Source organism: Mustela lutreola, chromosome 3, assembly GCF_030435805.1.
Source record: "Mustela lutreola isolate mMusLut2 chromosome 3, mMusLut2.pri, whole genome shotgun sequence".
Classification (NCBI taxonomy): Eukaryota; Metazoa; Chordata; class Mammalia; order Carnivora; family Mustelidae; genus Mustela; species Mustela lutreola.
In genome coordinates this window covers 143,427,966-143,441,569 of record NC_081292.1, presented here as the reverse complement: position 1 = coordinate 143,441,569, position 13,604 = coordinate 143,427,966, and the positions used below count along the sequence as shown (strand labels likewise).

General features: G+C 35.6%; 2 protein-coding genes across 3 annotated transcripts in view; one reads left to right on the top strand and one right to left on the bottom strand.

Moving 5' to 3' along the window:
* The window catches only part of SLC25A12 (solute carrier family 25 member 12), a 211,967-nt gene that overhangs the window by 162,550 nt on the left and 35,813 nt on the right, over window positions 1-13,604 (bottom strand). The gene's annotated exons all lie outside the window — the stretch shown is intronic.
* Window positions 1-13,604, top strand: part of HAT1 (histone acetyltransferase 1) — a 63,112-nt gene that overhangs the window by 29,986 nt on the left and 19,522 nt on the right. For both annotated transcript variants that reach the window (XM_059167039.1, XM_059167040.1), the window contains exons 5-8: window positions 4,836-5,015; window positions 5,291-5,412; window positions 5,913-6,017; window positions 6,344-6,450. In XM_059167039.1, coding sequence (XP_059023022.1) covers window positions 4,836-5,015; window positions 5,291-5,412; window positions 5,913-6,017; window positions 6,344-6,450 — 514 coding nt within the window. The remainder of the gene's footprint in view (window positions 1-4,835; window positions 5,016-5,290; window positions 5,413-5,912; window positions 6,018-6,343; window positions 6,451-13,604) is intronic.

The following is a 13,604-nucleotide window of genomic DNA, read 5'->3' as shown; positions in this document are numbered from 1 at the left end:
TTTTATTCTTTTGCATGTGGCTGTCCAGTTTGCCCAATGCTGTTTGTCAGAGAGACTGTCTTTCCCATTGTTCTTGCTTTTTTGTCATCAATTAATTGATCCTATATGTATTGGTTTATTGCTAGGCATTGCATTGATCTCTGTATCTGTTTTTGTGCCAGTACGGTACTGTTTTGATTACTCTAGCTTTGTGATCTAGTATACTATGAAATCAGGGATTTCTCCAGCATTGTTATTCTTTCTCAGGATTGCTTTGGCTATTCAGGATCTTTTGTGGTTCCACACAAAATTTTAGGATTCTTTGTTCTAGTTCTGTGAAAAAAGCCATTGGTATTTTGAGGGAAGGTGCATTGAATCTGTAGATTGTTTTGAGTAGTACGAACATTTTAATAATACTTATTCTTCTAAACCATGAGTACAGTATATCCTTCCATTTATTTGTGTTGGCTTTAGTTTCTTTTATCTTATACTTTTCAGAGCCTCCTGCTTTCTTTTGAGGTAATTTCATTGCCATTTAGTGTAAGGGTGTATAAGATTGTTCAGTCTTACTAATTGCTAGCATTTCTGGGAAGAGGTTTGGCAGAGGAAGTTAAAATACATGGGTACACTTCAATCTTCTATTTTATCCTTGTCTCCTACTAATAAATGGATTGAATTTGGGAGTAGTTGAGAGCAGATTTTTAAAATTTTCTGGATTCTTTAGCCTCTTATAGAAAAACCCTGTGTACTTAACAAAAATTTAATCTTGAAATGAAAAAATAATCTTTGGTAGACTAATAAATAGAGTGAAAACTCTACTTTTTTGATAATTGTGACTGTTTTTCATAATATTTTATAAAATATATGGAAAGCTTTAAAATTATACATTGAGATTTTTGTCTTAGAATGTTATATGTGATTTTTGGTAGTGTAATTCTAATGCAGTATAAATGTCAGGTAATATACGCTTGAGCAAATTAAGTAGAAATGGAAATTTTTTGGCTTGTTTTTGTAGCATATCTTAGGTAATCTTAGAATTCTAGTCAATGTTAATTAAGTCTTCCACTTTAGCCACGTATAAAAGGACCACCTACTTAACATGCCTTTTTTAATCACTGTTTCAAAAATAACTCAACATAGACAAATTTACACAAATGGTGCTGTTTAGGAAAAGATGCTGAAGGTGTAATTTGATTTTCAAATGTGGATAAATACAAATAAAGTGTAAATATATTTATGTCATATCAGGCTACCCATTATTTTCAGGCACATCGCTTTATGCGGTGGTGAGAAAAAGCAAAAATTCCTTCATGGGAACATCACATGTGTAACAAAGTACAGAACATTGGAAGTTGAAATGACCATAGTGAGAGAGTATACAATCTAAAACATTTCATCATGACTCACCTCAGAACTAAATAAAATAATTATCTTTGTAACATTCCTTTTCTAAAAAGTTTGGAAAATATTTGTAAGGCATGTCTTTATTAGTTAAGTAGATCAGATTGTATTCTGGATTCTTGATCTATTCAGCTTAATTTCTTTTTCTTTTTTTTTAAACAGGTTTGGTTTTTTGTTTTAATTTTTTTAAAGTAGGCTCCATGTCCAGTGTAGAGCCCAGCACAGCTTGAACTCATGACCCTGAGATCAAGACCCAAGCTGACATCAAGAATCAGATGCTTGGGGCGCCTGGGTGGCTCAGTGGGTTGGGCCGCTGCCTTCGGCTCAGGTCATGATCTCAGGGTCCTGGGATCGAGTCCCACGTCGGGCTCTCTGCTCAGCGGGGAGCCTGCTTCCTCCTCTCTCTCTCTCTCTCTCTCTCTGCCTGCCTCTCTGCCTACTTGTGATCTCTCTGTCAAATAAATAAATAAAATCTTAAAAAAAAAATAAAATCAGATGCTTAATCAACTGAACCACTCAGGCGCCCCTTCTTATCTTGTCTATATTTTTCCATAAGTTTAATTAAAGTGTAAAATAATATCCTTGCAGGTAGGGAATTTTTTTGATCTTCAGAAATAGAATCTGAACTTTCAGCTACAAGCATTGGAACTAAAGAGTTCAGTTAATCTTTGATTCAACTTTGAATTTTAAAAAGATGAGATAGGGAGGGGGTGCCTGGCTGGCTTGGTCACTAAAGCATGCAACTTTTTTTTAAGATCTATTTATTTTAGAGAGAGAGTACGTGCACACACTTGCATGAGGGTGTGGGGGGAGGGAGAAAGGGAGAGAGACACTCAGGCAGACTCCATGCTGAGCATGGAGCCCGAGGTGGGGCTCAATCCCATGACCCTAAGATCACAACTTGAGCCAAAATCAAGTCAGACACTCAACTGACTGTGCTGCCCAGGTGCCTGGAGCAAGCAACTGTTGATCTAGGGGTTGTGAGTTCAAGCCCCATCTTGGGCTTAGAGCCTACTAAGATAAGTAAATGAATAAAATTTTTAAAAATAAATAAATTTTTTTTTCAAATGATGAGATGGGTTTTTCTGTAGTGATGATTTTATTAAGGGGCCAGTAATCCAATATGAAAATGAATATTTAACTGAACTGAATTAGAAGAGTACAGCTCTCTAAAACAAGTAGTTATAGGACTTTTTTCCTTCTTAGAACCTATTTCATAGAGAAATGCATACATTTTTCCTCTAGTGAAGCAAGATTCTGAATTCTGGGTTTGAAGAGCCCTTTGGTTTTATGTTCTATATTTTATGTAATATATCTGATACACATTTTCTCTAACCTATTATGTATAAGAGTCCTTGTGTTTAAACTTAGCCTTTTATTCTCCTGTAAAAGTTCTTAAAGTAATGTGTAAACTTGCTTAGAGCAAAATATTTATTTGAAGATACTTATGATGATATGTAGGTATCCTTTGAAGGCTGAAAGTTAACTCTCTTTCAGCTTTGTTGAGCTCAAATCTTTGCGTTGCTCTGTCTTCCACCAGAACCACTACTTGAAACTTAAGAGTTTCTAAGAAATCTTTGAAGTACATTTGATGCGAGGTATGTGGAGTTATTTGATCATACTTTGCAGTGCCTTGTTGAGAAAACAGTATACAGGGAAAGTTTTTAAAAGTTAAAATTAAGTACACTATAAATGCTTTGAAGTGTTTTCCTTTAAACTGATAGATTATAAACCTCTTTATTTAAAAGTAGCATTTCTTGACTTTTTTTTTTTTTTTAACCTTGAACTAAAATTGTACTACTTTACCCATTACTGCTTTGGATTTTAATTGCCACACAACAGACCCATTAAAACTATTCCTTATTATTACAGTTTCCTCATATAATTATTGAAATTGTATTTATTCTATAAAATATGTTTAAGATGGTCTCTTCACATTAGATAGCAGTTTAAACAAAAAATATCAAATGCAGTTTATTTGGTTTACAGGGTAAATGAATACTTACTAGAAATAAGCTGTTGGGTAAAATAATGAAGAGCTTTATTTTAAATATTAGCTCTTTTTATAGCTATAAATAAGTTATGTATAAATGTTGGTGCTACCAGAGCATTGAAAATAAAACCTGTTTGTGATAAACTCTGTCCTTGGTTCTCTATCCTAAAATGTAACTGAATGATAATAAAGTGCTATTCATCTGCAGGTGCATTGCTTCTACTTAGTTAAAAGATGGTTGAAAGGACAGGAATTAGTAGCATGTTGTATTAGCCTTTTGTAGTGTATTTTGTCCTAAGCATCTTAATTTCCCTGTTTTGAATGCTAAGTAGCAAGGGTCTTGGTTTAGAACTAATACCCATCATGCATGTAAACGGTATGAAAGAGCTGCTTAGTAAGTTAACACAAAGTGTTCTTGTGTCAGTCCTTGTGGAAATAGATACAATACAAACATTACAGCTGAACTCACGGCAAACTCCATTAAGTAAAAACCTGGCCTCATTGTTCAGGAAAAAGTTTGAATAGAATGCAAGCTCATTTTGTTGAATGTAATGTCAGGCTTTTAGGGACTGTATTGAGGGATAAGGTTTTGTTAAGTTGAGACCAATTCATTAAGTTTTATTGCCTGGTGAGAAGCAGTAATACTTTATTGTAAGACTTCATCAAATATTCATGGTTAAAGAGAAGTAGTAAATGTATTCAATCAAGTGGTCTTTTGGGGTTTTGAAAGGGATTATGAAGTCTGCTCAGCTGATAGTTTTAACGTTCATTGAGGTTGTTTAACAAGGGTAATTTTAGTCTCTGAGTTTAATTTTGTTGTTCAGGCTTGTCTCTTTTTACTGTCACAAATCCAAGTCTATAAAAATTGTGTCACATTATAGAGATGAGTGGATAATATATCCATTCATATAAATTATGTATGTCCTAAGAGGGTATATTTTTTAGATTGTCGTGTTAATACTGAGTTTAATGTATAAAGGAGTTATGACCTGTCTACTTGTTCATTGTGAGTTTACAATTTGTTTAGTCAGACTATAGCCTCACCTTACCACTGCTTGTGATCATCTCATGTCTTGGATAATACGGTCTCCTTGATATACATAAAATAATAAGCAGCCTTTTGTTTGGGCCAGTTCAAATTGTCCTGAAAGGATATAGTCAGCATTTTGTAGATATTAGAAATTTCAGTAGCATTGTCCTCATTCTTGTTCTTGATTTCAGGCTACCTGTCTGTTCTTTCTTATTTCTGTATTAAACTTATGTTCATCTCAGATTTGGGAGATAATCTCTTGTGCACACAAAACTTATCCTTTTCCAGCTCTCCATGTGTTTACTTCTTTAACTGTGAACTGCAGTTTTGTGATTTTTGTGTTTTGTCCATTTCAAAGAAATTAAGCATATTCAATTAAAAGTCAAATTTGTTACTAATTTTTTCTTATGTCTTTTAACCTCTATTCTTTAGGCAGATGATGTTGAGGGGAAAATTAGACAAATCATCCCACCTGGATTTTGTACAAACACAAATGATTTTCTCTCTTTGCTGGAAAAGGAAGTTGATTTCAAGCCATTTGGAACCTTACTCCATACATACTCTGTTCTCAGTCCAACAGGAGGGGAAAACTTTACCTTTCAGATATACAAGGTAAAGATAAATCTGAATATTTCTTGGGTAAAAGTGCTCCATTTGCCTGAAACTTGTATGCTGTTCTGTTGTGTTATTTTCAGTGACTCATTTCCAGCTTCAGGAAACAAGTTTCTGTCAGCATTAAAAACAAAGATCTATTTTGTATGTGTGTCTGTGTACACATCTTAATCTGAGACTTCTAAACATTTTCCCACAGGATAGTTTTGTGTTCTACAGACTTTCACTTACCTCTGTGATGAGTTTCACCTGACTTTTCCTGGCTTTTTCCCTAGGCTGACATGACATGTAGAGGCTTTCGAGAATATCATGAAAGGCTTCAGACCTTTTTGATGTGGTTTATTGAAACTGCTAGCTTTATTGACGTGGATGATGAAAGATGGCACTACTTTCTAGTGTAAGTACAGTTCTAAAGCAACAGTAGACCTTATTACCTCCACAAAGCCAGCATTTTAATTGTGGCGGCCCAATTATTGGGACAGTATAATGATATTTTTCCCAGGAAAGAAAAACTATTGTTTATGAGGCTTGAGTTTTCCTTCATTATGCTTTCGGAGACCTTGAGAATAGAGCTGAATTAAATGCTGTTGTCCGTTAGGACCCTGAATGTAGGCTTAAACAGTAAAATGAGCTTTGCCTGTGTTTTCTTTTACTTGCCACCTATTCATCTTTATAATAGGCAAGTGCACTGAAGTGATGTAAAGAGGTCTGATTTATCCAAGTTGCTGCACACCAATTAAGTGAATTGTACATTCAGAACATAGCAGGTGTACCCATTGGGCCCTCACAGAGTAGCTTGCTGACACTGAAAATTCAGTCAGAGAATGGAAAAGAAAATGGACACTGCATGGGAGCGCGACTGTAATTGACCTGCTTGGCTTTCTGTTTTATCTGCAGATTTGAGAAGTATAATAAGGATGGAGCTACGCTCTTTGCGACCGTAGGCTACATGACAGTCTATAATTACTATGTGTACCCAGACAAAACCCGGCCACGTGTAAGGTAATTGGCGGTGTAACACGTGCCTTGTCTTTTATTTCAGAAGAAGGAACTGCTGAAGTTTCCAATACTTGTTATAATAGTGTTGATTTGTTTAAAAAAATCACCATTATTCATTGGCTATGTACTGATTTATTTCATTGTTCCCTTTGCAACTGTGGAAGATTAAACCAATTTTGAGTATCTCAATAATTTTTGGATTTCTTGAAGGTCGACTGAAAAAAAAACAACCCACTAACTTTAAAATGTTCTTAATACACAGTGATTTGCAGTTTTAAACAGATCATATTGTGGGATATTTTAATTTTACAATCATTTCTTTACTGTAGTCAGATGCTGATACTGACTCCATTTCAAGGTCAAGGCCATGGTGCTCAACTTCTTGAAACAGTTCATAGATACTACATTGCATCTCCTTCTGTTCTTGATATTACAGGTATGTAAAATTTGATTTGTTACTGAAAGACCCTTCCTAAAGAATCTCTTCTTTATTGATTAATTTTGGTTTTGTCAAAAATAACTTATGTTTTAAATAACAACCTTCTCTTGGGGTATTTTTAGAACCATGTAAAGATTGCTTAGAGTTACATTTTAAGTTACAAGCCTTTGGTGGGATTGGATTGTATATCCAAGTAAGAAGTGCTTTATGAATTGAACAAATTGAAGATAATGAATTGAATATATATTAGGGAAATTATGGTTAGGCATATGTACTTTGTAAGTGTGTTGTGACTTATTTCAGCTTATCTGGCCAACCATTGCATTGCTCAGAGGCCTTGCTCTAATTTTCATGTAGGGGAAGAATATTCTAAACCTTGCTGAGAAAGAAGAATCAAGGCAAATAATTCCTGAATAGAATACACATTTCTCAAGGCATGTGTTTTTTATTCCTAAAATGCATGCCTTCACACCAGCAGTTTATAAAGTGAAATGCAAGGCTATTTGTTTTGGAAACATCTTTCATTATGAATTAGCCAGAGAAGAAGTATTGTGAATAGGATGCTTAGGAGAAGGAGAGAGACTCTTCTTTTAAAGCCATCATTAGATGGAGTTACAGATGATAGTATATAAATGTGAGTTAGCACAGAACAAAGAGCCCCAGAACATTTATGTTGTCAATATTTTCTTTCCCCTGAGTAACACTGTTTTAAATTTGTTAACTCAGAAAGTTGCTGATTAAACGGAAAATCACCCCTTTTTTTTTAAATGAAAAATATTGTACTAGATATTCATACCCAAATTAGGTATTACATTTTATTAATTCATAACAGTCTGAGCACATTTTGTTTTTAAAACTATACTGCTTAACACTAAAATTTCATTTGTTTAAAAAATGCTGTTTTAGAATTTTATTTTACTACTTTGTATAAAGACACCAAAAAAAAAAAAAGTACTGGATATGGGATTAATAAGAATATAAGTAGGCTTGTGAAAAAAAGAAAAGAATATAAATAGGCTAATTGGCAGATTTTTAGCTTTTTCATGTAATGTAGTGGTTTTCCTTATCCAGAGTAAGTAAAATTAAAGTTACTCCAAAAAAGATTCTGAATTCATCGTATAGCTTAATAAAATACTGGAGGGAAAACATTTTGTTTTTAAAAGGGAGTTCCATGTTTATGGAGTTGAATTATTTTTTCATCTGACTTTCATGCTACTGTGAAACAGTTTAGAAATTTGGGAGATAAAGAAGTAACTGCTTAAGTTGTCAATGACACCTTTACTAGCTAACCAAAAAATTATAGAAACATAATAAAAGTGATGGTACTTCTTTTTAACTAAGCTAAAAATTGTTTAGCTTCTGTTTACTTTATAGAACTTGGACTTGGTGCTACATGAAGGGACTTTCTGGTGATTTTAATCTGGAGACTTAGAGCTCACATAAGTAGTCTTTGTATTCTGTAGTGGGTAGTGTGCCAGCAGGAGTTGTTTCTGTGAAGCCTCTTAACCATTTTCTTCTGTCTACTCCAACCAATAAAGTCCTTGATACTTAGCACCAATTAGCAGATAAAAAATTTTATTTCTTAAATCTCAGTGAAGAGTCATCAATAGTGGTAGCCTTTATTCATGGCAAACTGAAGTCTCCAAAGAGAAAAGGCTAAAAGTGCTAAAGGACTTCTGAATTTGAAAACTAGATACCAGCTTTTATTTTCAGTGTTAACATTTCTCAGCATTATACATTACTAAAAATGCCTTATCAGCTGTTTTCATGAAGATACATCTTTTAGATTTTCATACCCAGTCTTTTTTTATTTTATTATTTTATTTTTTTAAAGATTTTAATTTATTTATTTGACAGACAGAAATCACAAGTGAGCAGAGAGGCAGGCAGAGAGAGAGAGGAGAAAGCAGGCTCCCCGCTGAGCAGAAAGCCCGATGTGGGGCTCGATCCCAGGACCCTGGGATCATGACCCGAGCCGAAGGCAGAGGTTTTAACCCACTGAGCCACCCAGGCGTCCCAACCCAGTCTTTTTTTAAAAGAAAATACCAGAATCCTCCACTTTTTAGTCATTTTAGTTGCCTGTTTCTCCATTACTTTGTATATATATTTTTAACTTTGTGGATTTTTTTTAACATTTTATTTGTTTATTTGACAAATACAGCAATAGAGGGAACACAAACAGGGACAGTGGGAGAGGGAGAAGCAGGCTTCCTGCTAAGCAGGGTGACCAAAGTGGGGCTCTATCCCAGTATGGGGATCACAACCTGAGCTGAAGGCAGACATTCAACAACTAAGCCACCCAGGGGCCCCTAACTTTGTGGACTTCAGCAGGTTCCAGATCTCCCTTTGCAATCCTGAATATTCTTTATGTTGACATGGCTTTTTGCTTACTCCACACACAGCCAGATATAGTAATAATTAAAAGTTAACATTGATGGGCCTGTGGTACAAGTTAGATAGGTGTTTATTGTGTAATTTCTATTCATTTTCTTTTTTTTAGCACTTAATTTTAAAGTAAAATACTGGAAGGCAGTTCTGTATATCACGTACATCTTCCTTCTGAGAATGTCACTAACTTAAGATACAAAGCATTTGAGTACACCTCATTTGTATGACCTTGTAAATTGAATCAGTGAATTGTTTCTTCTAGAATTATGAAGAGATTTGCATTTGGCAATAGAAACTGATCTTGGGCTGGAGTATATGTCAGTATTACTAATCTCTCAGTTGTGTATTAAGAGCTAACTATAAGTGTCCTTTAAATGTGCCTTATAGTACTGGAATGGAATATTTTAGAATATTATCTATAAGTTTTTTATCCTTAGGTGGTTTGTGCTGTCTCATTTTATACGATTTTTATCTCTAATGTAGGACATTAATATGGAGAGGTTTTTAAAAAAAATGATAGAACAAGCACTTAAGTTGTTAGATAATGTATTTGGAAAAAACTCAGTTTTTTATTTTGCATGTCACTATAGATTTATACTTAAGCAGTTTTCATCCTTTAAATGTATTGCTTATTTTTGTAGCACAGAAACAAAGGAATTGAAAGGTGTCACGAATTACTGAGTATCAGTATTTCAAGTTCATTTTCAGTCTGACACTTTTGGTTAAAGTACTTAAATATTGAAATGGTGACTTGGCCCCTTATATTGTCAGTCTGTAACAGCTTAGGTAAAGCTAAGTGGAAATTTTTTGCATTTTATTTATGTGAAAATTTCTGATAGGAATGTGGCATGGGTTTTTAGATTTTTCTCAATTATCATTCTTTTTTCTAGGATATGTTTTTTCCTAATCTTCTGAGGTCATATAAGTTACTTAAGCTATCACTCATACTAAATCTTATTTCAAATTGATGTCAGCAACACAGTTCTTTTTTCTAAATCAGTTTAGAAGAGGTAGACTTGGAAAAATTGACATTGAATAAGTTCGAGCCTCATCTGTTAGTACTTTAAAAAATTGTTTTAAAGAGATGCTTCTTTGAGAATTTTTGTCACTTAGTAGAGGTTTAATTAAAGCAACTTTATTGACGTATAATTTCCATACCATAAAATTTGCCCATTTTAAGTGTACAGTTCAGTATGTTTTAGTGTATCTGCCTAGTTTTGCTGCCTTCACCACAATCCTGTTTTAGAATATTTCACAGTAAAGAGATTCCTCGTGTCCATTTGCAGGCAGTCCTTATTTGCTGTCTCTTACATTGAGCTCTGTGATCCATTTGAGGCAGTTTTTGTAAGTTTCTAAAATCATCTGTTTACATTTGGCTACCCAGTTGACCTAGTACCATTTGTTAAAAAGACTGTTTTTCCCCTATTGAATTGCCTTGGTACCTGTGTTGAAAATCAATTGCCCATAAATGTAAAGATTTATTTCTAGACTCTAATCATCTATATATGTCTGTCCTTAATGCCAGTATCATACTGTCTTGATTAGTTTACTGTAGCTTTCTATTGAGGTTTTTTTTAATGATAATGTGAAGCTTAATATGCCAAATACATACATTGAATTTGTGGAGTGTGGTTTGCCTGGGTGCTGCAGAGTAAACAGAAATTTCTTGAAATAATAGATGAGTAAGGTTAAAAATGGATACTGGCCCTGCCCAGGTGGCTGGGAAATAGGGTAGGGAGACAGAGAGGTGTGGCTTCAGTTAGAGGGAACTGGCCAGGGATGAGCCATGACCCTCAGGGACTCTAAGTATAGTCTCTCTGTGAGTGAGCACCCAGGCAACGCAGTCTGGGTCTGGTTGTTGCAAATTCATCAGTAGCTGACCCCAGCACAACTCCCCCTTAAGGTGCAATCAGCCTGACAAAACAGAGGTTCTAAATTCTGAAAACAAAACCTTTCCATTGGTTACATAGGAAACACAGTCCTCATCTTTTTGTCTCAAAGATAGCCGCTATTCCCTCCCCAGTTCCCCAGCTCTCCTTTCCCCCACAAATGACTTTTCTGCCAGGACAATGAAGAGGAGGCCCCAGACCACCAGGGGGCTTCTACGCTGAAGGGCTGTTTAAATGGCACCAGGGCATAGAGTGGTTAAGACACAGCAGAGGTCCTGGTAATAGGGCCCACTTCCTCCCACAGGCCAGGCATACATATCGTACATATTTAGAGTAAGTGATTGCATTTGTTTTCCTGATAAAGTTGCATCATTTTTTGCTTTCCTTCTTCCTCGTGACCTCCTGTACTTCTTTCTGCTCTTTATGGTTGATCTCCAGCCAGGTGAGGTCAACCTTGGCTTGTTCTGTCTTCCCTCTAAATGCATTTTAATGTAATGCTCTTTTGCTTTCTGTCTTATCTTTCCTTGAAAGCTCGTTTGTCTTGTCCAGATCCCTTTGCGTTATTTTTTGATTATCTGTGCCAACGGTTGTGGTTCATAATGTTGATGGGCCTTTTCACACCTTTGCTGGTGATCATCTTTGTCATCCTCGGCTTCTTTCCTTGCTTCTCCTCCTCCCCGGCCTTAAGCTTTCCAGCCTAGAGCTGTGTATCATTTTTTAGGGGCTCATGCACTTCTAGCTAGGCGTTCATGGCCTCCCTTGCTCCCTTTTTAGGCATTATGTCCCTGGCAACAGTAGTGCCTCAGCCTTTCTATTGAGTTTTGAAGTCAGAAAGTATTTCAGTCCTGTTCCTTTTCAAAATTATTTTGGTTATACAAAATCCTTTTTGTTTTCATAAATACTTATTTTTTTGTCTTCTACTTATTTGATTCCCACTTTGATTTTTATTATTTTCTTCTTAATTCTTTGGGTTCAGTTTCCTCTTATTCTAATGAAGACTGAAACTTAGGTGGTTTTTTTGTTTGTTTTGTTTATTCATTTGAGAGAGAGAGAGGGAGCAAGCATAAGCAGGGGGAGCAGCAGAGGGAGGGGAAGAAGCAGGCACCCCCCACCCCACCCCGAGCAGGGAGCTGGACTCAGGGCTTGATCCCAGGACCCCAGGATCATGACGTGAGCTGAAGGCAAACACTTAATTGACTGAGCCACCCAGGCATCCTGAAACTTAGGTTTTTAATTTAATTTGATGTCCTCCTTTTTTAATACAGATTTTTAAATATATAAATACTCCTATGTTTATATGTAACATGTATATTTATATATGAATATAAGCACTGCCTTAACTGATCATATACATTTTCATAAATGCTTTCATTCAGTTCAAAATATATTGTTCTTTTTTTTGTAAGTACTCTCTATACCCAATGTGGGGCTCAAACTCACAATCCTGAGATCAAGAGTTGAATGCTCCACCTACTGAGCCAGCCACCTGTTCTGGTTCAAAATCCCTTCTAATGGCTTTTTGATCCATAGGTTGTTTAGAAGCATGTTGTTTAATTTCTAAATATTGTGGATTCCCAGATTTCCTCCTGTTGATATCCAATTCTGTTGTTGTCAGAGAGCATGCTTTGTGTGACTTCAGTTCTTTTTCATTTACTGAGTTTTGTTTTATGGTTTACTTTAGGGGTCCATAAACTTTTTATTTAAAGGGCTAAGTAATAAATATCTTATGCCTTGAAAAACCATGTATGTTCTCTGTTTCCATGGGTGAGAGTTGACCCATGGGCCATTGTTTACTAATTTTTTGCCCAACATATGATCTATGCTGGAGAATGTTCCATGTGTTTCTGAACAGAATGTATATTCTGCTGCTGTTGGGTGAAATGTTATTTAACTATGATCTAGGCAAGTTAGTTGATAGAACTGTTCAAGTCTTCTCTATATTTGTTGATTTTTCTGTTTGGTTGTTCTAGCCATTATTGAGTAGTATTGAAATTTCCAGCTATTTTTATTGAATTGTCTATTTCTCTCCCTCATTCTGTCAGCTTTTATTTCATTTACTTTGGACCTCTGTTGTTAGCTGTGTGTGTGTTTATAATTGTAACATCACCTTCATGAGTTATCTTGTGGTTATAAAATGTGCCTTTTTTTTCTTGTAATTTTTTTCATTTTGAATGGTATTTTTTCCCAGTTGTTTTTTATTGTGATAATGCTTAAATTCATCCTTTGACTCTCAGCCTTTGAATCTAAAATATTTCTGCTGGAGACAGTATATAGTTGGATCTTTTTTTATCCAGTGACAATCTGTGCTTTTAAAAAGATTTTTATTTATTTATTTGACAGAGAGAGATCACAAGTAGGCAGAGAGGCAGACAGAGAGAGAGAGAGAGGGAAGCAGGCTCTCCGCCGAGCAGTGAGCCCGATGCGGGACTCAATCCCAGGACCCTGAGATCATGACCTGAGCTGAAGGCAGCGGCCTAACCCACTGAGCCACCCAGGCGCCCCAATCTGTGCTTTTTGATTGGAGTCTTTTTTTCTTTCTTTTTTTTTTTTTTTTTTTTTTAAAGATTTTATTTATTTATTTGACAGAGAGAGATCACAAGTAGGCAGAGAAGCAGGCGGAGAGGGAGAGGGAGAGAGAGAGAGGGAAGCAGGCTGCCTGCTGAGCAAAGAGCCCGATGTGGGACTCGATCCCAGGACCCTGAGATCATGACCTGAGCTGAAGGCAACGGCTTAACCCACTGAGCCACCCAGGCGCCCTTGATTGGAGTCTTTAGTATATTTAGATTTAATGTAATTATCATTATGGTTGGAATTATGCCTCCCATTTTGCTATTAGTTTTCTATATGTTGCTTTTTGTTGTTGTTCTTTTGTTT